Here is a 26,767-nt window from a genome sequence, read left to right as displayed (position 1 = left end):
AAAAGTATGCTAATAGAGAAAAAAAAGTAATAAGAATGGGAAACAAGAATAAATTTCCAGAGTTAGTGAGAAAATTAATGCATGGATTGTCAGGTTTTAATGCTTTACCTAGTGATCACACTATTACAGTTTTTCAAAAGAATGGTAGGTCATGTACGGTTTTTTAAAAAGTCACATTTCTATATAAAGATAGTAATATTTTCAAAAGCTGTCTTTTAGAGTGGCAGGATGCAATATTTAGAATCTGATCTAATGCTTTAAATGCATTTGTTATAGCTCTAAGATTAGTCTTAAGCCAAGACAGGACAGTGTTTTAACCTCCACCACCCAGAGGATTAATATATAATATCCAGGAATGTTGGCAATATGGTGCCTTGGTACTCATCCACGCACTGTTTACTGGTGACAGTGAGCATTAGAACAGAACAGTATTATTGCAATGTTGTAGAGAATGCAAACTAAAAATGTGTCCTCTGAAAGGAGGAGAAAAAAATATTAAGGAATGTCAACCCAAGGAGACATGAGGCCTGGAAGTCATGGTAGAAGTTACAAATATCACAATCTATCTAAAGAATACTGAATTTGCCAAGATCCAATTTTAGTCTTCATGTGACAAGCATCTATCATAAGACATTAACAAGAAAATTAGAAAAGATATAAATACACACAACTTAAAAAAAATATGGCTAACTTTTAAAATGGCTTATTTATAATGCGTACTATTTCTAACATTAAATGAGATAAAACTGGTTTACAAAACCGAAAGTTTGTGCGTGAGCAAATGCTAGTGTCAGACCCTGAAGGTTTGTGACACTTCTCTCTTATTTTTCCACATAAAATCTAAGGTGGGGTAGTTGTGAAGGGTATTTGGTCTTGAGATTGAACACCCAAACAAAAATGTATCATAAATATTCTTGTTTTGTTTCCATTCTTTGGCTTCATGAATGTTTACCAAGGAAAGTGAATTATTTGGTTAACAGTAGGTGTATACGGAGCCATCACGTACACCCATGAGGGGACGGTTTGTGACTCTGCTGCAGCCCAACACCCACCAACTCTACAGCACTCACAGCAGTCCTGTCTCTTGAGATGGGTTTTACCAGATGACACTACTGCATAAGATCTTTTAGAGAGGCTGTACCATACTTTTGATATTAATCTATCAAGAAGTACAATTGACCCTTGAAGAACACAGGTTTGAACTGTGCAGGTCCACTGACATGTGAATCTTTTTCAATAAATACAGTAGAGTACTGTAAATGTATTTTCTCTTCCTTATGATTTCCTTAACGTTTTCTTTTCTCTCGCTTACTCTATTGTAAGAATACAGAATTTAATACATATAATACACAAAATACGTGCTACTTGACTGTTATTGGTAAGGCTTATGGTCAATGGTAGGCAGACAAAAGCTGTAAAAGGATTTTTGACCGTGTAGGGGTTGGTGCCTCTAACCCCTGTGTTGTTCAAGGGTCCGCTGTATTTTTATATAACTATTTGGAAAAGGAATCAAAGATCCGGCATCACCTATGTTTTCCAAAAGTTTGATTTAATTTATTGTTCTCATTTTTAAATAGTCAGATGAACACATGTCTTAAAACCTGTTCTGATTTGGGGACTTATTACAGCCTTTCCATTGAACACCTCCATCTGTCTACAACAGATTTGTCTTTCTTTACTCAGAACACCAGGACAATCTCCCCTGTACCCTCCTTGATTTGGTGGGGTTATTTCTAGTCACTTCGTGGAGCAGAGAGTTCTTTGAGACTGTCACTATGTAAAGTAGTCGATACGAACTCCCTACCAGAAGGCCCAAGGCTGTGTCTTTTTTTTTTTGCAGAGACAGGCATTTTATTCAAAAATATATTATTTCAAGTAAATTATTACAAAAGCAATTTATTCTTTAGGACAAAGAATTGTGGGAATGATAAAATAATTTAATACTTCTAAATTATTAGTGCCACTATCCTAATAATCCTAATAATGCTCATGTGTGTCTTTTAACCCTATGTGCATGTTAAAACCACAGTTCCCAGGGCCTGTACTGATAGCTGATAGCGCATGCGCCTGACAGTGTTTCAGTTCCTCTTCAGATCTGACATCAAGGAATTGTTTATTTCCTTCAAACTTGGTTAAGTATGAAGACATTTTTAATATATATATATATTTTTAAGATTTTATTTATTTGACAGAGAGAGAGACACAGCGAGAGAGGGAACACAAGCAGGGGGAGTGGGAGAGGGAGAAGCAGGCTTCCCGCGGAGCAGAGAGCTCGATGTGGGGCTGGATCCCAGGACCCTGAGATCATGACCTGAGCCAAAGGCAGACGCTCAACGACTGAGCCACCCAGGCGCCCCTTTAATATTCTTTTTAATTAGCATTTTTTATGCTTTGGAAAGGGAATGCAACTAGCTTAGTTTACTCTGTTGTTGGAAGTTATTTGTTCCAACTTATCGAATTATAGAATTTTAGAGCTAGGTAGAATATTAGAGATACTGTCTTCACTCAGTGAATTACGATTTCTATTTATTTATATATCACCAGGTACCAGATAAATTGGCATTTGAAAAAATTACCTGTTTTTTTTCTATCCATATAGATTCTAAAATCCCTAAGTTAGAGATAAAATTCAATTTTACACTTAACAAGCATCTCCAGTGTAGTAGGTTGTTGAATACAAAAAGAAGTATAAATTATGGTCTTTGACCTCAAGGGGCTCATATTTTAATATGGGTCCCTAATGTGAACAGATAATTGCAAAATGATGTAGTAAGTCTATTATTAGAAGTATGAATGGAATGCTTTGGTAGTTGAGGCTTTTTTTTTAATTTAAATTTATTTATTTATTTATTTATTTATTTATTACTATTTATATTATATTATTATTTTATTTACTATTGACAAATTAATGTAAAGATGTGTGTCTAAAACACATTTATAGTAATGAGACACTATTTTTATCTGTTATATGTAGAGATTGTAGCATCTTCTGTAAGAATTCATTTTTTTTTAATTTTTTTTATTCTTATGTTAATCCCCATACATTACATCATTAGTTTTAGATGAAGTGTTCCATGATTCATTGTTTGTGCATAACACCCAGTGCTCCATGCAGAATGTGCCCTCCTCAATACCCACCACCAGGCTAACCCATCTTCCCACCCCCTCCCCTCTAGAACCCTCAGTTTGTTTTTCAGAGTCCATCGTCTCGACAGATGAATGGATAAAAAAGATGTGGTATATATATACAATGGAATATTATGCAGCCATCAAAAGGAATGGGATCTTGCCATTTGCAACAACGTGGATGGAACTGGAGGGTGTTATGCTGAGCGAAATAAGTCAAACAGAGAAAGACATGTATCATATGACCTCACTGATATGAGGAATTCTTAATCTCAGTAAACAAACTGAGGGTTGCTGGAATGGGGGGTGGGGTGGGAGGGATGGGGTGACTGGGTGATAGACACTGGGGAGGGTATGTGCTCTGGTAAGCGCTGTGAATTGTGCAAGACTGTTGAATTTCAGATCTGTACCTCTGAAACAAATAATGCAATATATGGTAGTTGAGGCTTTTAATGCATCATGGGGAAGACTGAAATGACTGGAGATGCTACTGGTGGAGTTTAAAGGATGTGTGTGTGTGTGTGTGTGTGTATCTGTGGGGCTGGTGGTGGTAGTATGGGCAATCCAGACAGGGGGAAAGAGACTGCTGATGCCAGAAACAAACAGTGCTGATAGCGACAATGTAGGAGTCAATGATATATTCCCAAGGACTTCTATAGTCATAGGTCATATGGGTTTAGGGCAACAAATAGCTGATGTCAACTTTGTTGAAACTATCTGCCACTAAATATCATGTCCAGAATGTAAACATGGCAGTGATTGCGTGCTCTTTCTTATTTTACTGTTGAGAATGTTAAATATTCATAATTTGAATGGTTAAAAAACTCATTTAAAAAAGTAAGCCTAAATGTATCAAGTTTTAAGAAAGATCAAATGCAAAATTGTGATTGGTTGGTTACTATTATCTTCTCACACAGCTCTCCTCAATACCCAGGTCTTCATCTTCCCCTACTGCCCTCCCAATTCATTCAAATCATATCCCCACCCCTCATCCTTCTCTGCTTTCTCAGTAAGGCAAACTTAGAACTCGGAACCACTCCTTCCAAGTGATCATCAGTACCACGTTAGGACTATGAAGTCAGATAAATCACCAAAGGTTGAAGGAAAGGACAGGAGAACTTAATAATATTTCTCTTACCATGGCAGATGATGACCTCAAAATACTATTAGGGAAACGGTGGTAAAATTTTATTATTCTCAAACATTTTTTCTTTGTATATTATGTAGGGGTCACAGAATGATATAATCACTAGTTATGTCAATGTCGTACATCTAATAGGTATTTAAAACATATTTGGTGAATGACTAAATATAATTCAATTAAGCAAAACAAATAAAATGACACAGCCTCTGGGACAGCTTGCAATCTACATGCAAGATTGAGGTTGCATACGTATCTCACATCATATATAAACATTAAATCAAAGACCTTGTGAGGGATTAATGGGGAATGACCGCTAATAGTTACAGGATTCTTTTTTGGAGAATAAAAATGTTCCGGAATTAGACAGTAGTGATGATTGCACTATTTTCTGAATATACTAAAAACCACTGAATTGTATGTTTTAAAAGGATGAATTTTATGGTATGTAAATTGTATCTCAATAAAAAAGTAGATGCAAAAAACCAAAACAAATAGCAACAATAAAACCAGAGCCAGAGAGTTGAACTGAGGCTCTTATGGAAATGTTCTACACCTAGGTAGTTCCTAACACTGAAGAGGAATATAAGTTAAAGAGGAAAAACAACAACACTGTTTAGTTAAAATTGAAGATCGTCAAGAAAGGAACTATAGTTCAATAATTCTAAGATGCGTACATTTCTGAAATGGGAATGCGTCTTATAACTGATGGTATGTCCAGTTGATTTGGTTGCATTTTTTTTCTTTATGGTTCATAAAATTGTGATATGTGTGAGATTCAATGACGTACAGTACTTAATTTTTAGAATAATGTGGCAGAGGTTGCTAGTTATCTTTCAATATATGTTCTCTTCCCACACAGTAATAATAAATTTTAATAATAATGTTTAATGAATTTTTTAAATAATTAAAACTTTAAAAAATAATAATAAAATTTTTTACCTGGGTAAATGACCTCCCAGCCAAAGATTATATTCCCAGTTTTCCTTATAGCTAGGTGTAGCCACATGTCTAAGTTCTGGCTGATGGTATATAAGCAGAAGTAATATGTGCATCTTCTGGTTTGTGCCCTTAAAGAGAAAGAGCATTCTCTTCCTTCTCTTTCTTATTTGCTCCATTCCTGATTTCTTTCCTTCCCCCCCAACACCCCCCTCCTCCTTCATTCCCTTCCTTCTAAATGGCATATATGATGGTATGAGCTGAGCAGCCATCTTGATCCATGAGATAGAAACCATGTATTGAGGGTAATAAAGCAATGTGAAGATACCTCAGTTCTTGATGATTATGAAATCAGTATACTAGCCCTAGACTCATTATGCAGACTTTTATGTGAGAAATACAGTTCTAGTTTGTTTAAGTCAGTCCTATTTTGCGTTTCTCTGACATAGGAGCTTAACAAATGTTCTATCTAATGTGAATGGTTTCTGACTTTCATTTTTCTGGAAGTAAATTATTTATTACTTTTTTCAGTGGGCTAAATTCTTCTCCTAAACAAACCACACACACATACACACGCACACACGCATGCACATGATCTGTCTGGGCCAAAATGAGTTGCCAAATATAGCATTTACTTACAAGGAATATATTGAGAATAGCTTTTTGATTTTCACTATCATAGAAAGATGATTTCAACCCCCATTCAGTCTATGTTTCTAAATAATACCTTTGTTAGGACTGTCTGTTCAGTGCAATGGGAGACAGCTTTTTCAGTGCAATTGAGATTTCTTGATAATGCTAAATCTGCCTTGTCAGCTGAATTCCTCTGGCTTTGTGCTAAATCTGCCTTGTCAGCTGAATTCCTCTGGCTTTGTGTTGCACTGTGGTAAAAATACATGATCGGATTTCACTGTTATGGAAATTCTTTCAGCAATACATGTACAGTCAAGTTTGTTGGCTGGATGGTTGAACATGTGGGTTATGAGATTTAAAAAAAATGTTTCATGACAAAACTTTATGAAAATGCAACAATCTGGAAGTCTAGCTCTGTCTCAGAGTGGTGAGGCTGTGAAGAGGTGGGCTGTTGGGGGCTGATATCACTCTGTCCTTTTCACAGTCACAGTCTTGGTTCTTCATATTTGAGGAGATGGGATGGTGAGGAGACCTGTTGGCTTGATCTTATTAATGCCACCGTCTAGAATGCAGATTCTTGGATATTTCATCTTCACAAGATGAGCTGCAAACTGAAAAGAAAAAAAAGTCCAAATTTATAGAGGATATACAAAATCTGTATTTCTCCAATCCCATTTTTTCCCCCAAGCTGTGAAGGACAAAACTACTTTAATAATACTATTACTGTCACTGTTGTATCAATGAATCATTAATTGGGTTTTCAATAGAAATCAAATCACCATTTAACATGTTGACAGCTTCTTTATGCTATGGAATAAATGTGTCTCTTTACTTCTCTTTTAAACTTGTTGGATTAGGCAATAAATATACATGGTAATTATTCAAACAGTACAAAAGGTATACCATGAGATGTAAATTCCTCCTACCTCTCTTCTCAGTTTCCCTCTCCAGAGGTCATTAATATTACTGTTTTTCATGTATCCTTCCAGTGATAGTTAAAACATTCTCAAATCTATATTGAACAATTTTTGTTTTAAAGATTTATTTGACAGAGAGCACAAGCAGGGGGAGCAGCAGAGGGAGAGGGAGAAGCAGGCTCTCCCCTGAGCAGGGAACCCGATGCGGGGCTCGATCCCAGGACTCCAGGATTATGACCGGAGCTGAAGGCAGATGCCCAACCAACTGAGCCACCCAGGTGCCCCTATATTGAGTAATTTTTGATATTACTGTCCATTTATTAGTTATTTCAATTCTTGTATAATGTCCCAGAGAGGGCCCATAAACTTGTAATGTGTTTCTGGAGCAACTTCAATCAACAGTTTGAGACCATAAACTTGGAATGAATTTGAAGGATTGATCTAAGAGGTCTTCTAGATGGCTAGCAAAATAGGACTTTGAAAAGTTAACAAGACATACATACACCTTCTGACTTGGCCCATGTCTGCCTATCCAGGATCACTGGTTATCTTTCTCCATTCCTTTGACCTTATGATAAAGCAGTCCTGAACTGCTTGTCAATCCCGATAGAAATGAGATCACTTTAGGATTCAGAGCATTTTGGTTGTGCAGGTTGCCCTTTGTTGGGAACATGCACCATTTCCCGCCAGTTCCTGGATTCCCTTTAGTTCCTCCTCAAAACCCCCACCCCCACCCCCATCTGCCTAATTTCTACTTATTTCCCCACTCAGGCAATTTCTTCTCTACATGCTAAGTCTCCATTACAAACCCCTCTTCTTAGTCCCTAAAATTCCTTGGGCAAATCTCTGTCTTTTGCCTACCATGTTTATTTAAATTGCTCATTTAAGAGCCTGCTTCCTCTACCAAACTGTAAACTCCCCCAGGACAGTGAGCCTGCTCTGTTTCTTTTTATCCCTAGTGCCTGGCACATGGCAGGGGCTCAATATATGCTTGTTGGACTGAACTACACCAAGACATAGGACATATAACCTGGGCAAAGGATGAAGGAAAGAAGGGTTTTCTTGGACTCTGGCTTTCTGTTTCCATTCCCTCCCCTTGGTGGTATTCTCTTCCTCCTCCTTGGGTACTTGTGCCTTCATGTTCTTTTCAATTACTTTGTCATAACCTGATCTCAGATCCCTCAAGAAAAAAGAATACCTGCTGACAGTGCTATTGGGAGTATTTGAAGTTTAACAGTTGGTGAAGTCTCAAGCAAGCAATCTAGACTTTATCGTTCAAAGGCTGAATGTTTTGGTCAGGATAAGTTCAAGGCCTCAACCCCAAGGATTCTGCTTTATTGATCTGGGGCTCAAGAATGTGTTTTTGTTGCGGTGGTGGTGGTTGTTTTAAACAAACACCCCTAGATGATTCTACAGCAGGTAGTCCGAGTACAATATTTTGAAACATCCACCTACAGCCAACAAGATAAAGGTATCAGGAGGTAGGTGGAATAGATATCGCTTTAACAATCTTCAAAACTACTCACAGAAATGGATCTTAATACTGCTGATGCCACTGATTTTTTCCATCATTCTCTGCAGTGCCTCAATAGATTCAATGGCTATTAACATTTCAGATCCTATACATTTTTGCCACCTGAAAGTATCTTTAATAGTAATTAATATTGAAGAAAAACAGTGCATCTGTATTTCAGAAGTTATCAAGTGAGCTAGACTGCTACTGTGAGCTGGTCTTCATGCTGTTCTTGCTTATTCCTTGGTCTGTAAGAGCAGAGGTGCTAGATTCATCTGCTCTGAGTCAAGTGCAGGCAGCACAGTCCCTGGAACCATATGATTACTGAAACATCTTTGCTTCGTTCTCCCACATGTAGCAATACAATTAACATGTAAGCCAGAACTCTGAGATAAACATACCATTATTGAAAAAAATCTTGTGGATAAGCAGTCTTAGCATTCAGTACTTTCAAAACACTGTAGAAGTCAGAAAGCAAGAAAGGAAGGACTTACTACTGTACATTTAACTTAATCTCTCTGAAACTATGCTGTAGAGCTAGAAAGAGTTCCCATGGTTATTTTAAGGAGGGACATAACAACTAGGCTGCCGTTGAGCTGGAAATGGTAAAGGCAAAGCAGACAGAACAGAGCACTTTGGAACAATTAGGGTGTTGCTGTGTGGGAGGTCTAAGAAGAAAAGTAGAAGCAGAATACAAGGAGATAGCAAATGTTTTGGTGCCTTGAAAGCAAGGCTGTGCTTAAGTAAAGAAAAAGTGCCAATGTTGAGTTTTCAGGTTAGGATTGTGAGTTCTGCTCTGCTTGTGGCTGCAATTACCCGTGTTAAATAGTGGGCCTAACAGTGAAGGCATGACTGCATCTTTTCCACTCCTACCATGGCAGCGGTTCCTCTTCATTCATTAATTCATCCATCAAACATTTTAGTGAGCACCTACTGAGTACCAGGCACTGTTTCAGTTTTTGCAGTGCTTATAGATCAGTGGAGGAGATAGTAACAAACAACATCAAGTAGTAGGGCGATTACACAAGTAGAAGTTCAGGGTACCTCTGAATTTAACAGGGCTTAAGGGAGCTGTTCCCCCATCCCCATCCCTCTTTTATTGATGCCTGAAGGGAATGGGAAGCCAGATGTGATGGCCACAATTGTGCACTGGATAGTGTTCTCTGTGGCTATAGTCTGACGGGTTAGGGAGGAAGGAAAGGGCTGTGAATGTCCAGGGGTGGTGTCCACTGTGTGAAAAAAGCCATGTCACTCACGGAGAAGACAGGTGGTGGAAAAGAGGAGAACCAGGCACGTAGAGTTCAGGGCTTCACCCATCTTTTACTCTTCATCTGGCTTTGGCAGCTTTAGGGTGTTAAGATACAGGGTACTAGACTTTAGTGATTAAGGATCTAGAGTAGCCTGCAGCTGCAGCTTTGGGAGAGGCCTGACTTCAAACAGAATTCACAAACCTAGACTCACTGAGCAATATCCTTGGCAGAAGTGGCAGGATGTCATATTGGACCAGTGGTTATGGAGCCGTCAGACTCATCTGGGTGCTTTTATTAAACAGTGATACCCAGACCCACTGGAGATCAGTAATAAGTAGAATTTTGGGGGGATATAGCTCCCACATCAGGTTTTTTATTTGCTTGTTTGTTTTGAGGGCTCCTAGATGATTCTATTGTGTAGCCAGCATTGAGAATAATTTTACTAGATAATGGGATTCATTTGTTGGTCAGGTTTGTCTGAGATCTCAAACTGCAATTTTAATAGGTATAGTCCTGTGTGGAGAGCAAGTCACTTCGCACTAAAAAGGCTGTCATGTTTGTAGGGCTGGAATTTGTGAGACCAAGTCCCACATGGGGAGAATAGGGTTCTTCCAACTACACAACCAGTTGAGATCTATAGGTCAACATCCCATGTGGAGCTGGCAGGATCTGGTATTTGCTGGGATAGGATTTGGGGACTCAAGATGGCAGGGGCAGCTGCATTTCTTGTGGGAAGTACTTTCATGTGGAAAAGGCAAAGCTCTTGCATTTTTGTCATTCCTCTGGTTAGTAAAATCTGGTGGTGCTTTTCATTTCTAGGGCTTAGGTAGGCACTGTCTGAAAGTGGCAGGCTCTTGTGGGTGGCACTCCATTTTGTTTTCTCTGTCTTTCATCTCAGCTTGGATTAAGAGGCTGGCACGTTTGTCCAGTGGAAGTCAAGATCTGTGATAGGAGGAGAATGAGTGGAGGAAAGGGATATATGGATAAGATTTAAGAGAAGCAGAGAACAGGATCATGTTTTTTCTCACCGGGTGTCTTAGGTCACAGGCTTGGGTAGAACCCACAGGCAGCTAAGAAAATTTGGCTTCTGCAATATTCTGAAAGGAGCACATTGCAGGACAATTAAGTTTCTTGATGGGAAACTTTGGCCTTGTGAGTTTAAAGTTTGTATTGGGAACTGGACAATTGCCATTAATTGACTAACACTCTAGTGAAGTTCAAACGGAGGTCCTTTTCTCTCTTCCATTTTATTTGTCCATTCCTTTCCCTCCCTAAATTTGGGATATGGAAATATTACTTTTAGTTGGACACAGAACTGAATAAGGGAACTGGCAAATTATCCTGTAATGAATAGTTGTAGGAATTTCATTTTCTTAGTTTTATGGATGTGAGGCTGATGCCATATTAGTCCTATGTATCCTCTTGACCTCCTGCGATTCTGAAAATATGGTGTCCATTTAATATTTCTGGCACTGTGTGGTTGGGGCTGGACTGATACTTCACACAAATTACGCACCTATTTCTAAGTTTGGCTGGACAACTCAACTCAGTAAGTGTGAGATGAGATAAGATAAGAAACAGAATATGGGATGATTTCTACATCTAGAGTACAGTGTGGCCTTTGGTTAAAAATAACCCAAGTGCTGTCTTGTCCTGATTATTTAAGAAATTCTCAGGTCATTAATAAATTTTGAGGTCTTGATAATTTGAAGGGGTCATCTCATTACTAGGAAAAGGTAGGAATGATTTACCTAATATGTCACTGATCTTTTCCCTTGATTATATAGTCCAGTATAATTTTGAAATGTCATTTTTGTTTTAATCCTTGTTATGTTCCTTCCGTAACTGAGAAAAGTGCTCTGCCTTCTGCTAGTCTTCTGTATTTAGATATTTTATAATTAACACACTAACGTTTATTTTCCTAAAAGTACTACAGAAGTTTACTTTCTTAAATAAACTACTTAAGGGAACTCTTGTATGCTTTTAGTAGGAATATATATTGGTTTGGCCGTATGGAAAACAGTGTGGAGGTTCCTTAAAAAACTAAAAATAGAACTACCATATGATCCAGCAATCCCACTTCTAAGTATGTATCCAATACTACGTAAGGTGTAAAACTGGTTTTCACAGTAATAGCATCTAATAACAATTAGGCAGTGGCTACCTTACACTCTTATTTGACTCACAGAAGTAAAGTCCGCAGCACGGCAAAACCAAGTAGGTGAACATAATGTCAACAATCATCTTACACCTTACCATAGGCACTAGTGACAGGTAAGGACCAGAACCGTTAATTCCAGGGTATTAATGTAGAATGTTATATACTGTAAAATGGTTAATTATGCAATAAGAAAAAAATGGGCGCATGTACATAAACAATCATTATATGGTCTAGGATTTATCAAATTAAATTAATTAAATTTATTAAATCCATGTTTATTTTTTAAGGATAGCTATCTTAATGGTATCTGGGATATTCACAATCCATACTGTGTTGTACATTAGTTTCTGAGGCTAGGAAATTTGGTAGTGTAAAGATTGTATCTTAAAAAAGCATTTTTAATAGTTTGTGTTATATAAGGGGATATATAAATAATTGTAGCTTTTTTCCTAAGTAGTTGTAGTTTTCTTGTTTTAATTTTCTATTGCCTATATAGTTTCTGTCTCCATCTCATCTCTTCCCATTCTCTCTCTCTACCTTTTTTATTAAGAAAAATGTCAAAAATATATATAAAAATAGACAAGAATGGTATAATGAGCCCCTAGGTACCCAAAACCCAGTTTCAATAATTACAATTCAGACAATTTATTTCATTTTATTTCATTTGTTCCTTCCACCCACTTCTCTTGACCACATCCATTATTTTGATGTTAATCTCATATATCATTTAGTACATAAATATGTATCCTTGAAATAAAAATCCTTAAAAAAATATAACCATAGTATCATTATCACACCTAGAAAATATTAACAATAATCCTTTAATATAATTATTTAGTAAGTGTTCAAATTTCCAATTACTTCATAAATGTCATCTTTTCATCCATTCATCCATCCATCTATCCATCTATCACCCACTTATCTATATTTACAATGTTTATTTGCATCAGAATCCAAACAAGGTTCACACATTGTGACTGAAGGATGGCTTTTAAGTCTCCTGTAATCTATATATTTGTTCTATCTCTTCATTTCTTTGCAGAAAGCCTATTCTCTCTTGCATCTACTCCAATCAGACTTTTGTCTCCATCACTCCCCTAAAATACTCTTAAAAAGGTCAGCAATAATCTCCACTTTGTCACACTGCCAAATCCAACTTTTAAGACTCAATTTGAATCTAACTTGACCCATCAGCATCATCTGACACATTTGATTATACTTTCCTCTTTTCAAAACTCTTAGCTCAGGTCATGATCTCAGGGCAGTGAGATAAAGCCCCGTGTTGGGCTCTGTGCTTAGCGGGTAGTCTGCTTGAGATTCTCTCTCTCTCCCTCTCCCTTTGCCCCTCCCCTGCTCTTGCTCTTTCTCTAAAATAAATAAACAAATCTTTTAAAAAAAGTTTCTGAAGGCCCATGATATCTCAGCATACTATAAGTCAGTGCAACTTCTATTTCATTATTTGCTTTGTTGAAATCCCAATAACAGAATTTTCCCCCCTCATATGTCAAAATGGTGTTTTCCTTCCTTCCTCTTCCACTTTCCTTTGATCTCTTGTTTTCTTTGTTGATTTCTTCTACCAATCATGTGCCCTAAAGCAACTTTTTTAAAAAAAATTTATAGCTGGTTTATAATGGAGACAATGGATTTTTACAAGTTCCTGAAACAAATTTAAGTTATATCTTTTAATGGTTATTTGGCAATCTGTTGTTGATCCCATCACCTGGAATTTGTCTTCCATTCTGGAATAATGCATTTATAAGCTATTAAATTTAATTATAAGAAAGAAAACCCTATTTTTCTGTATTGTACAATACCAAGTGCTTATTTCATAAGTGGAAGGATTCTATGTGTATACACATCTTGTTTTAACTCACCGAATTCTAGTCTGAACCTCTAAATCCTTAATTGATGTTTTTATACTCATGTCCCATTAGCACTTCAAACTCCGTATGTCCAAAATTCATCACAGTCCCTCCAAATCTACTATCCTTTTTTTTTTAAAGATTTTATTTATTTATTTGACAGAGAGAGAGAACACAAGCAGGGGGAGGGGGAGAGGGAGAAGCAGGCTTTCCGTGGAGCAGGGAACCCAATGCAGGGCTCGATCCCAGGACCCTGGGATCATGACCTGAGCCGAAGGCAGACACTTAATGACTGAGCCACCCAGATGCCCCCCCAAATCTACTTTCCTAAAGGTATCAGCAACCTCTCCAAAAACCCAATCTGGAAATTTTAAGGTTATCTTTGACTTAAAAAATTTTTTTTTAATTTAAATTCCATTAGCCAAGGCATAGTTTTGACTTTTGACTTTGGCTCCATGTTCATTTAGGCACAAAGCTATGTCAGTTCTCTCTGTGACTGTCTTGGATTCATTCCTTCTTTTCCATTCCTCTGCACCTACTCCATTTTAGATCCTAATTACTCTTGGATTAGTTCCTAAATGGTTCTTGTGCTTTTAGTTTTTCCTTTTCCATTTGCCTGGCACTCTGCTGCCTACCCAGAGCAATATGGAGACCCTCAGGAAATCCTGAGACCCCTAACACTATTGTGTAGAGTTTCCTGCCTAAGGGGGATTACCCTTAGGCAAGGTGACTCAAGATCTGTGGATCCTTTCCAAGGAATAGCTTGCTTCTCTATAGTCAGGAAGGACAACATATAGTACCCAAAAGTCCTTACTGAAAATTTCATTTTGATAATATTAAGTCTAAAATTTCTTTGCATTTTAAGGACAAAAGAAATTCTTCATTTTAGATTTATGCTTGCTCATTCTTTATATAAATACATGCATTTATTTACATATAAATTAAAGATTAATGAGAAGATTGTCTCTTAATGTCCTAAATAAAGTAAGAGAAGATAGTGACAGAATGTTACCAGATGCTTTGAATCATATAATAAAAGCAGTGAGGCCATTTCCCCAATGTCCTTTTGAAAGTTGCAGGGCTTTGGCTATCAGTCTCAGACAAACTCCTGTTTCCTTTTCTCCACAGCCATGAGAGCTTTGCTAAATGGGGGCTTAGAAACTATTTAGACAGCGGGAGATTGCAAACTTGAGATAAGATCAGCATAAAAGTAGAATCTGGGAAGAACCTAGCATTGGAACAGCCTGGGAATATAGAGAGAGTGAAATTCTTTAACTGGTCTCTGGTTTTTGGTGTTTAAAAATTTCTATTTTATTGGGATCAAGGGCAAAGGAGAGGGAAAACACTAAAAGTATTTTGCCAATGACTTTCTAAAATGCAGCTGTTAGTATCACTTTCCTTCTTAAAAACCTTTAATAGTGCCCCACTGCTACTGTAAACTCCTCAGTATAGCATTCAAGGCCATCTATTTCCAGACTCTTCTCCTCGCTTTCCAGCTTGTCTGTAGCTAAAATGCTCTTCAAAGAAGCTCTGTGCTTTCCAATCAGCATGTGCTAATTCCTTTGCCTGGAATGTTCCTTCCTGACTATGGCTCTCCTCCCAATAAATTTCCTTACTGAAATTCTACTCATAATTCAAGGTCTGTTATCATCTTCTCCCATGAAGCTTTGGGAACTCTTCATTTAACTGGAAGAAATTTCTTCCTTCTTACTGATTTTCTAGAACTTTAATTATAAATTTCACACAGAACATATTATATTCTGCTTTGAGTTTTAATTGGTTGTATCTTCCTAACTAGATTGTAAGTTTTTTGAGGGCAAGGGACTATGTCTTTCTCCTTTCTGTTTCCTCATAATAGTTTCCATCATGTAAGCACTTAATGTTTGTTGTCTTGAATTAAACTAGTGGCTGATATTAGTATTTTTTCTTTTGCTTTCCTCTTTCACTAATTTCTGCAAATGTGCAGTCTACAGCAAACTATTATTTTTCATGTGTTCATTCATTAACTTAGTCATTAATTCAAACATCAAATATTTATTGAGTGCTTTCTACTTCAAAGGCATGATACCAGGAGCCAGGGGTACAACAATGAATATAATATAATCCTTGTCCTCAATGAGCTTGGAGTTTAGTTGGAGATGCAGAGAAGTGAAGAGGCAATTAAAATACATTTGATAAATGCTATACGAGCCATGATTTATGGTTGTACAAATTGTGCATTGCATAAGAGAACCTGGAAAAGGGGTAAGTGGAGCATGAAATGTAGCCCATCCTCTCCTTTCCAAACTTTGTGCCCTTACATGGTGCTGTGTTCCACTAAAGGAAGGATGGGTTTTTATCTAATGCACACAGAAATTCTATAAATGATAGTGGTCCCAATGTCATTATAAAACTAAAAGATATCTTATGAGCACTTGGGAAAGGTACTTAGTTCCAGACTTGATGAGTTAAGAAAGAATTCCTTATATAAACAGTGTTTTAAGACAAATGGGAATTTCCCAGGTGAACAGAAGTGGGAAGAATGCTCCAAACAGAGAGAAGTACAAAAAGACAGTATATAGGAACAACAAGTAGTTAATTGTGACTGGAATCTAAGAGGCTGAGGGAAGAGCAGTGAGGGATGAACTTGGAAAACAAAGCAGAGTCCAGATCATGAAGGGCCTTACAGATGGTGAGTAGGATTTGAATTTTATTTTGAAGGCAACAGAAAGTCACAGAGGCATTTTGACAATGATCTGATTTATATTTCAAAAAGCTCACCTTAATTATGGGGTAAAACTGGGGGGGGGGGAAGGGGATTGCAGGCAGGGACCCTGGAAGTTGTGGTAAGTCAGGCATGAGGTACTGGTGATCCGAGTTAAGACAGGTGGGTAGGAGGGATGAGAGAATTCCCGACCTAGCTAGCAGGGTGATAACACAAATAATTTTCTATATAATTTGTTGTTACTAGTCAAGAATGTGAGATAATTCACTATTTCATTCATATAGACTGGGTGGTATGGAGAAAAGTATAGGAACTTTGTAGTTAGCACTGAGTTTGAGTCAGGGTTCTGCCACTGGTTAGCTATGGGATCTTGGGTAAATCACTTAGCTTTTTTGGCCTTAGTGTCCTCACCTGTTAAATATGTAATAATAATACACTTGAATAGTATATTTATGGTGTTGTTGGGAGGATTAAAGTAGATATCCTATGTATAAGTGCTTGATTCATAGTAAATACTATAAGCTAGTTTCCTTCTTTCCTCTCTTCCTCTTTCCCCTATTGATCCATTAATAGGAGAGCCATTTACAACATGTCACAATTGTACAGATTTAAACTTAAATAGCATGTTTGTCCTCAAATGGAATGTAAGGTAGGGTTTACAGTGTTTATGATGAACTGTTTATAATAGAGCAGTAATGTATACTAGTAACTCTACTGTTTACTGAGTTACATATGCTTATAGCAATTATATGAAAGCTATGGATCTATTCTCTTTCAAAAAATGACACATGTTACAGGTAATGTTAATTAGTTCAAAGACTTTCTAAAACTCATGATGGACTCTTGGTTTAGAAGTTTTCCTTCATACTAATCTATTTAATTTTTAATTTATGATAGTTGATAGTGTTTATCCACATGGCAATTGGGATCTTCCTCTAGATTTACAGATTAGGTTTAACAACAGCTTATACTTTCAAACAAGCCCTCTTAGGAATGCTATGTGGAATGTTTTTTTGAAGTTGACATTAAGAAAATAGGAGAAAACATTTTTAGACATGACAGAAAAGTTTTTTTTGAAAACAGTTCTTATTCTAATAGAAAAAAGCATACTGACTCATATTAGAGGATAAGCCTTTTCTGATAAAATTCCATCATCTAATACCATCATGAATCAGGAGCTCTAATGAGCCCTGTGGTACATTTTCCTTTAATCTGTGATATTTGGGACCAGAATTTCAGCAACAATCACTTATCAACTTATGTTTATACTAGACAACCAAAAACAGTAAACCCATATTGTATCTCCACCACTGGCCATATTACACACAGTATACTATGCTCTGAAAAGAATGTATACAATAAAAACTCAGATTCAAAACAGATAGGGCTATGATGGATCATAGCCAAGTTCCAACCTCTGTAGGTCAAGCGGGAGGGCAACTATGGTTAGTTTGTTATTCAGCCACGAACATTCCTGTGGTAAGGAGTAATTAATTAAATGGTGGGCTGTGGAGAGTAGGGTGGATATGTAGAATAACACATGCTGAGGCAAGATAACTTTCATCTTGTCATGAATATAGGTGCCAGAGATCACAAGATTCAGATGATGACTTTGCAGTTTTTCCTGAAAATTGGAAATGAGTTCCCTCCGTCTTTTTATAAAAACTGCTTGTACACATAATACATCCAGTAGAGATGTTTATAAAACAAAGTCTGGTTAGGTGTTTTAAGTCTCTCTTTACTACAACTCCCACAGTGCTTTTTACTTCACAAAACCTTTGAAAAGCTATGAGAACAGGGACTCTACAGGGCAGGTTGTAGCTGGGTGGTCTTTTAAAGTGAGTTATCCTCCATGATTTAACAAATGCACAGCTGTACAGAATGTTTCACTGTTACTTGTAAGCCTCATATTATGTCTAGTGTGTTCAAGCCACATTAATATCTAAAATGTTTCCTTATAATCTGATATAAACCCACAGACCAAAACATTTGCTGACAAGAAGGCAAAGAATAAGCCAGGAAGAAAGCCAAGTTTAACCATAGCCAGTGCTTATGGGTCTAACAAGACCAAGAAAGAATTCCTTGCATATTTGGGACTCATAAAAGAGATTCACTTCCCATTCTTTACCAAAATGCTTAAGGCAAAATTATAAAGAAGCCTAATACATTTTCTGACAGGTAAGAGATCTCATATAAAGTGGTTTAAAAGTATTATATTAATCTTGGGGCGCCTGGGTGGCTCAGTTGGTTAAGGGACTGCCTTCAGCTCAGGTCATGATCCCAGGATCCTGGGATCGAGCCCCACATCAGGCTCCCTGCTCTGCGGGAAGCCTGCTTCTCCCTCTCTCAGTGACCCTGCTTGTGTTCCCTCTCTCGCTGTCTCTCTCTCTCTGGCAATTAAATAAATAAATAAAATCTTAAAAAAAAAAAAGTAGAAGTATTATATTAACCTGAAGGACTAGGTAGATATTATCTGGAGCCAGAGAAGTTTACTATGGGGACAACACATGCTGAATTGGCTCAAAGTGTTTTCAGAGTTACCTGGTCCCCTCTGAGCACTCTTGCCATGGGCTGAGAGTGTGGAAGCCTCCCATCACTGCAGTACAGACTGATTTCCAACCTAACATCCCCAAACCAAATAGCACTGGCCTGCAGGGGACGGTGAATAAACACAATTGGACTACTATCTTATTTAAAAAAAACAACAACTAATGGGGGCGCCTGGGTGGCTCAGTCGTTAAGCGTCTGCCTTCGGCTCAGGTCATGATCCCAGGGTCCTGGGATCGAGCCCCGCATCGGGCTCCCTGCTCAGCGGGAAGCCTGCTTCTCCTTCTCCCACTCCCCCTGCTTGTGTTCCCTCTCTCACTGTCTCTCTCTCTGTCAAATAAATAAATAAAATCTTTAAAAAAACAAAACAAAACAAAAAACTAATGGCATGCTTTCCTATTAGGAATATGATTATCTGCAGTTGATAACAGATGCCATATTGTAAATTTAATTCCTATATGCTGTGTGTACAAAGTATCAGGCACTCACACTGTTCAGTCATAGAACCTCCAGAAAAATCATCTCTCATCTAAGTTTCTGAATCAACTGTTATTCAGAAATACATGTTTGGCTCTTTTCTATTTTGTTTTGTTTTGTTTTGTTTTAAAGGAGAAAATAATGGCAATAATAGCACACATGGCTTATTATTGCCACTGGCTCTTATGTTCTCAGATGAATATTTCTTTTGATAACAAAAGAAAAGCACTGATTTTATGCCAAGAGTATACCATTTTAAGGGAAAGACAAGATGTTCCTAATATTTTCCAAAGGGTTGACAAGACAAAGTGAAATGCAAAGATTCCTTTGATTTCTTTCTTAGATAAGCTTTTGAATGTGGTACACTGGCAGGGATGAAATTTTAGTGGTTTTATAGCCACAAAATATAATCCGGATGGGGTGATTATTTATGAAGTCTTATGCATTTCAGTGACTAACACAGTAATATGATATTTACAGTTTTTCTTAAGGACTTATTAAAGGTAGAGAAACACCAACTTTCATTTTGCTCTGGCCCATGTTGTTGGTCATTTTCTAGTCCGACAGCCATTACTAGCTCTAGAGTTGGGTCTCACTACCTTCTTTCCCCACAGGGGAGAAAAAAAATAACCAGTACCACATTAAAACATGCCACTGTGCTATTAACATTCTCCTCAAACATTATAATTACCTCTGGGAAAGAGATGTATGCATGATGGTATTTTGTTCAGCAGAGATACATGAGACTTTGACCTTAGGTTGGGAGTGGGGTAGTGTAATGGTTGCTGTATCAAAACAACCCATACATTTCTCCTTAGGTAATATTTGATTAATGTTAAAAATCAAAATTTCCTTTAATCTGAGTAATCTGCTCAAGGATATAACAATGCTCCTTCTTTGGGTTCATTTAATCTGTAATTTGAATGGTGGAGTTATCTCTGCCTCCCCTATTGATCTGAATATATACAGATTTATACACAAGCTCTCTGAGATTAATTCAGCACATTCCAGTTTTGTAAGAGGTATCTTTTATGGTACTTTCTGTACAGATCATGCTGGCATGTTCTCCTTCAATGCCCAAGAAATCTAATTTCAGTTTAGCAATCGAAGACGCGGTTTCTCATGTGAGTTTTAGAAAGATGATTGTCTCTGCAGTGAGACAAGAATGAGACCTTGCCATCTTTTTCATTTCAAATGTTACACGAAGCCTGAGTTGCTTTACCCTTGTTTTCCTAGAGAGGACTTCCTACTCCCATCAACCCTACCAACATATACAGTGTGTATTTGTTTGGCTTGTCACATTACACTTAGTCACACAGCAGCAAGGATCAGCACAAAATCGGACCCACCGCCGGAGCACCAGTACACAGTTCCGAGACTCAGGACTCCACTTCACTCGCTTGAGACTCCCTGGCATTGCCTGATGCTGACATGACATTGTTCTCAGAATATCTGAATGTGCTTGATTATATAATAGCTCACTGCTTTATTTAACCTGTAGTATAAGGTGAATTAAAGATTACCTGACAAGTGAGATTCAGGAGGACTTAGTACGGAGAAGCCCTATGTGGTATCCTAATTAAACTAAGATCTTTGTAGTCCTCCTTTTTTGCCCTGTTCCAGGGAAAAGCAATGTTTTAGCTAGCTAAGAAATGGCAGATTCTAAAGGCTTCCTGGTGGATTTAAGGTGGTAGCTAGGCCAAATACAAGAGCCTTATGAAGTGGTAATTATAAAGAAACCAATAAATTGCTAATCAGTTGTAATTACAGGAAATAGTTAATGAATACATATGTAAAATGGGATCATGTATCTTCCAATTATAGTTAGTCAGGTAGGTAATTCTCAGATCTGTTTTGCCTTCTCCTATGTCATTTTAGATAATATATTCAATACACTTGGCCATTATAGAGTAAATCCGTCATATCTGTATTACAAGAGACACTCTGGTCCTAATTTGTAATGTCAAATGGGTGATTTTAATACTGTCACACACTAGGTAAGTGGCTCATTTTTTTTCTTTCTTGTAGTTGCTCAGTGATATTTTGCTACTTGTTAAATGAAATATGAGAGCCTTTTTATTAAGCTATAGTCTATTTTACTTACTATTTTTATTTGTTGGATTTTCAGTCTAGCTCTTTTACTCGATCTTAACAGGAGATGTAAAACTGGAAAAATTACAATCAGCATCTACTGTTTTGTAAGTAAAAAATTCCCTAGTCCAAATATGGGTTTGACATAAAAACCAGAAACTTTTGCAAAGATAATTTGTCACTGTTCTATAACTAGAATTGGCACCTCTGCTTCCTTTTCACAGCATTCAACTCGGGCTCTCTTGATCTTTTCAAAACAGGACTCTGCCAGCTGCAGGGCACTGATTTCAACTTAGAAGAAAACCTGTTACTTGCTTGGAAATTACTGTGTTTGTGTGTGTGTGTGTTAATACTTACAAGGGAAAAAAGATGAGCCCTGATCAGAAGAGTTCTTACGAAAGAATCTCCACTACTGTTTGACCGGAAACTGTAGGGCTCAGATGAACTATGGACAGTAGGATAGTCTGAACATATCAAACCCTAGAACTTTTTAAAAATTGCTATTTTAACCATTTTTAAGTGTACAATTCAGTGGCATTAGGTACATTCACTGTCACCACTAGTTATTTCCAAAATTTCTTATCATCCCAAATAGAACTCTGCACCCATTAAGAAAAACTCCCCTTCTCTCCTCTCTCAGCCCTTAAGAACACTAATTTACTTTCTGTCTCCATGAATTTGCCTATTCGAGATGGTTCATTTAAGTGGAATCAAAGAATATTTGTCCTTTTCTGTTTGGCTTATTCCAGCTTAACATGATGTTTTTACAGTTCATCCATGTTGTAGCATGTATCAGAACTTCATTCCTTTTTAAGGCTGAGTAATATTATATATACCACATTCTGTTTACTCACTGATCTGTTGATAGATACTTGGGTTGTTTCCCCCTTTTGGCTATAAACACTGGCATACAAGTTATATATCTGTTTGAGCTCTTGTTTTCTATTCTATTCTATTCTTTTCTATTTCTGTTCTTTTGGGTATCTACATAACAATGGAATTACTGGTCATAATGTAATACTACATTTATGTTTTGAAGGAACTGCCAAACTATTAAACTGATTTCTATAGAAGTTGCATCATTTTACGTCCTACCAGCCTTGAGACAGAATTTCTTTTTAATTTCTCCATATACTGGCCAACAGTTGAGTGTGAAGTAGTATCTCATTGCGGTTTTGATTTGCATTTCACCGAAGACTAATGATGTCAACTATGTTTTCATGGGCTTATTGGTCATTTGCATTTCACCCCTAGAGCCAAAGGGATTAGGGGCTGGAAAAAGAGAGTAGTTAGAGAATGTTTCCTGGAGATAAGTGTTAACCTTCAGTAGAGGAATACAGCAAACCTGAGATAATTTTTGAGGGAAGAATACATGGGGATAAATATCCTTGACTCTTTCCCTCCCATAACTTGTCAGAACTCCCCATTAGCTCAACAACTAGAAGCCAGAGAACATGGAAGCCAGCCTCCTAAGGCAGAAAGCAGAGTGAAGAAGTGTGGAGAATGGATCTAGAATGAAAGGCGGAGCAAATGGAAGCTATCCACAACCGCAGATACATAGAATTCCAGTAAACAGATTTTGAATTGAGATGCTTCCAACTTACATGGTGGTGGTGGAGAAGCATTAGTAAAGTCATACAGATCTGTACAGCAGATAACAAGATGATGGAACAGCATAAGCAAATAAATATCTGAAGTTCTTTTAAGTCCCATGGTGAGAAAAATTATTAAGATACATCCCTATACAAATACTTCATTTGTTTCTCAAAAATTTCCTGATGTTGGATTTAAGCATGAATAGCTGAACATACAATATGTTCAGTCATTGTTGTCTACAGGCACTAATGACCATGCAGTTGGAAGAAGAAGGAATTTTTCATGAAATAGTATCTGGTTTCTGATAAGGAAGACATTGGCTAATTTATTCATAATGTGATGGCTCTTCATTTATTATTTTTATTATCATATATTGTTACTTCATCTGAATATTCATGCTTCCAGATTTCTTTCGTATTTTGAACTTTTAAATTTATTTGCACTATGACAGACTATAGAATTTCATAGTGTTTTGCATATAACAAATGACAAATGCTTTATAATTGATTATTTAATGAAATAAATTAGTTATCTATTCATTTATATATCTGTTTTAACCTTTATGGTAAAATTAGAACACAATTCTAGAGATTAGTACATTGAGTAGGATGCTTGAAAACATTTGGCATATTTAAGAAGATTAAATCACAGAGGGTCTATTATTAGATAACCATCTTCCAAATGGTGAATGCTTTATAAAAATAGAGCCTTAAGCTTGTTAGCCTGAACAGCATAAAAGTTTATTTCAGGTCTTGGTTTCATACACTGGGAAGAACTACTGGGATCAGTAAAAAGTCAGAATAAGCCTACTGAAAAAACAAACACAAAAAACAGGACGAATGGCAGCATTCAGACTCAAAAGCCTTAAGAACTCACTGAGTTAAGGGGATGGCCTGTAGAGTTCATATGGACTCATGTTTCAATTCTGGCTCTCAGACAGGCAAATTAAACTTTGAGTCTAAGTTTTTCTCATATGTAAAATGCATAGAATAATGCCTCCCTCATAGAAGAATGTTGAGAAGAATGAAATAACGTATGAAAAGTACTTGCTACTTACAAAGACCAGTCAATAACTGGGATTATTATCATTGTAAGGATTTCTTCCTAAGGCTGTTCTATTACTTGGAACCCAGAAATATGTGCTTTTCAATAGTATTTCTGTGGCTGGAATGTATTGAAATGCATTATAATTGAAAATCGATATTTTTCATTGGAATGCTATGGCAATATAGATTAATGTAGCAGCAGCATTATGGTAGTAGTAAAATAAGAATAGTAATTATTATTGTCTAACAGCGTACATAAAAACAATTTAGACACCATGACTTTAGTTCTAAAATGTTCTCTTTTACTTAAAATTGCACGTTTGTCATTTTGTATACTGACTTTCTCTGAAATAGGTGTATTTAAATTGTTCCCTGTTAGATGCCAGATATAATTATATAAAAGAGGGGGTGAGTGAGATATGACATAACTAATATCCACTCAGATACTTCTTTAGTATGTTCAGTTAAGCTTCCTCATCAAGGCTGACCTTCATTTAGTGTCAAAAACCATTGTTACCATTAGCCCTGTACTTCTGAGACAAGGATTACTGGATGCTTAAAATGGTCTATGACCAAAAGTTTTAAAGTTCTCATCTGACTAGATTTCTAGATTATTCAGTATATACAGACATTAAAGAATATACATATTAGAGGGGGAATACTTTATCTCCACTGTTGATTTCTTTGAGAAATAATTTTTCTAAGTATATTCCTAACTTTCTTTTTGTCCCTCTATTCACTCTGCCCAGAGTAGTGGAGGACTGATTCATATGATTGGTAAATTTGGGAAGGCTCTGCCTTGCCCTTCTTCCTTTTGGGAATAAGCTACCTGCAGGCAGCAAACTACCTCTGCTACTTTTCCAGGAGCAGATTCTTCCTTCCCTTTAGAAAAAGGGACCGTCCTGGTTCAATGTTGCCTACATCTGGATATGTTCACCAATCCTGGGGGATTTGTGAGCAAGCCCATTTGGCTCTCATCTTTTTTTTTTTTAAGTTTTTTTATTGTTATGTTAATCACCATACATTACATCATTAGTTTTTGATGTAGTGTTCCATGATTCATTGTTTGTGCATAACACCCAGTGCTCCATGCAGAGCATGTCCTCTTTAATACCCATCACCAGGCTAACCCATCCTCCCACCCCCCTCCCCTCTAGAACCCTCAGTTTGTTTTTCAGAGTCTATCGTCTCTCATGGTTCGTCTCCCCCTCCGATTTCCCCCCCTTCATTCTTCCCCTCCTGCTATCTTCTTCTTCTTTTTTTCTTAACATATATTGCATTATTTGTTTCAGAGGTACAGATCTGAGATTCAACAGTCTTGCACAATTCACAGTGCTTACCAGAGCACATACCCTTGGCTCTCATCTTAAACTATATTCTCCAACTTGTCTTTTATAAAAAATAAGTGATATTTTTGATCTCTATAAGCTACTCTTTGTTTTATTTTCAGTTTGCTAAGAACATAGGGAAGAGGGAAGACATTTAATTTTTTCATATACTCCTTGTATCTGAAAGTTGATATCCTTTCCTGAATTCTCTATCATCAAAAAGCTTTGAGCCTATAGTAAACAAAATCCCCAGATCCAATAAATTCTATCATGATCAGCTTTCAGAGCCCCCAATTAAGCCCCAGCGTGCTTCTCCCATGAAGATATTGAAGCTACTTCTATGCAATTTCAGAAATAAGTTCAAAGACAAAAACGAGAAAACACCTTAGGTTATCATTTGGATCTTTCTAAGTTTACTACTGATCTTGATGTTGCACACCGAGGAAAAAGCGTTAATTCTTTTACTGGGAAAAGGTGAACAAACTCTTCAGTGTAAGAATATAGTCAGAACTTCAAAGCTCATTTGATTTGTGACCAACTCCTGAAGAAATATACTCTTAGACAAACCATTATGATAGACAGGTAGATAACACATCATTATGTGCATATGACGTTTCTAAGTACACTTACCTCTGCTGTGTGCTTTGCCACATGCCCCACGATGACAATGACCTTCCCTTTGAAGCTCTGGAGCACAGCAGTGAAAGGGCCCTGGGTAAGCTCCCCTTCAGTAGTGAAGGCAGCACTAAATGGAATGTTGATGCTTCCTGAAATATGACCCCGAATAAAACTGAGAAGGAAAGATTAAGGAAAAAATTATTTGTGTGTAGACTTGAGTGTGTGAGGGAAACTCACAGAGGGAATTGATTCAAAGAAGATAGTACATTAAAATCAAATACAAACAGAAACCAGATTTAAAAATTCCCTGAGCAGGGAAAACTAGTTTAGTCATACAAGCAAAGTTTAGTTTGGCTTATTTTGCAAGACAAGTGAAGCTAACTTAACCTTGGTCACTTCTTATGCCTCTGAAAATCATGAACAAAACTTAAATTGTTGCCCCAAATTGAAATGAGGTAACCCCTAACCAATTCCCTTTCATTTAAGAAAATTCTAAAATTTTCAGAAAATAAAAAATATAAATAAACTGAAAAATAAACAGTCGCTGCCTCCACATTGTATAAGCTGCTTTATAACAATATACCCTTGAGCCTCATTCCATGTTTTTGTTTGAATGCTCCTGATTTGTAGATTCTTTTTTGGTATGTGCACAATAAGCTTTTACTAATTACTATTTCAGTGATTCATTAGTTTTACTTCTGGTTTTTTGTTTTTTTTTTTCCCTGATGGTTCTTAACATCTTGAATGCTCACGTGAGTATTTTATCTAAATGAAGTAAGGTACCGGTAAGGAAAAAAAGAAGTTAAATATGAAAACGG

General features: G+C 37.0%; 1 protein-coding gene across 1 annotated transcript in view; it reads right to left on the bottom strand.

Moving 5' to 3' along the window:
• Positions 1–4,290: 4,290 nt before the first annotated feature.
• Positions 4,291–26,767, bottom strand: part of LOC102734915 (TBC domain-containing protein kinase-like protein) — a gene marked incomplete at its 5' end in the record, with an annotated part of 153,706 nt that continues 131,229 nt past the window's right edge. The window contains 2 exons of the mRNA XM_081813128.1: positions 4,291–6,450; positions 25,962–26,121. Of these exons, the coding sequence (XP_081669254.1) occupies positions 6,340–6,450; positions 25,962–26,121 (271 nt within the window). The remainder of the gene's footprint in view (positions 6,451–25,961; positions 26,122–26,767) is intronic.

The sequence above is a fragment of the Leptonychotes weddellii genome, chromosome 2 (assembly GCF_054177405.1).
Source record: "Leptonychotes weddellii isolate Sample4059 chromosome 2, ASM5417740v2, whole genome shotgun sequence".
In the NCBI taxonomy this organism is placed as follows: Eukaryota; Metazoa; Chordata; class Mammalia; order Carnivora; family Phocidae; genus Leptonychotes; species Leptonychotes weddellii.
This window is presented reverse-complemented; position numbering and strand designations above follow the sequence as displayed.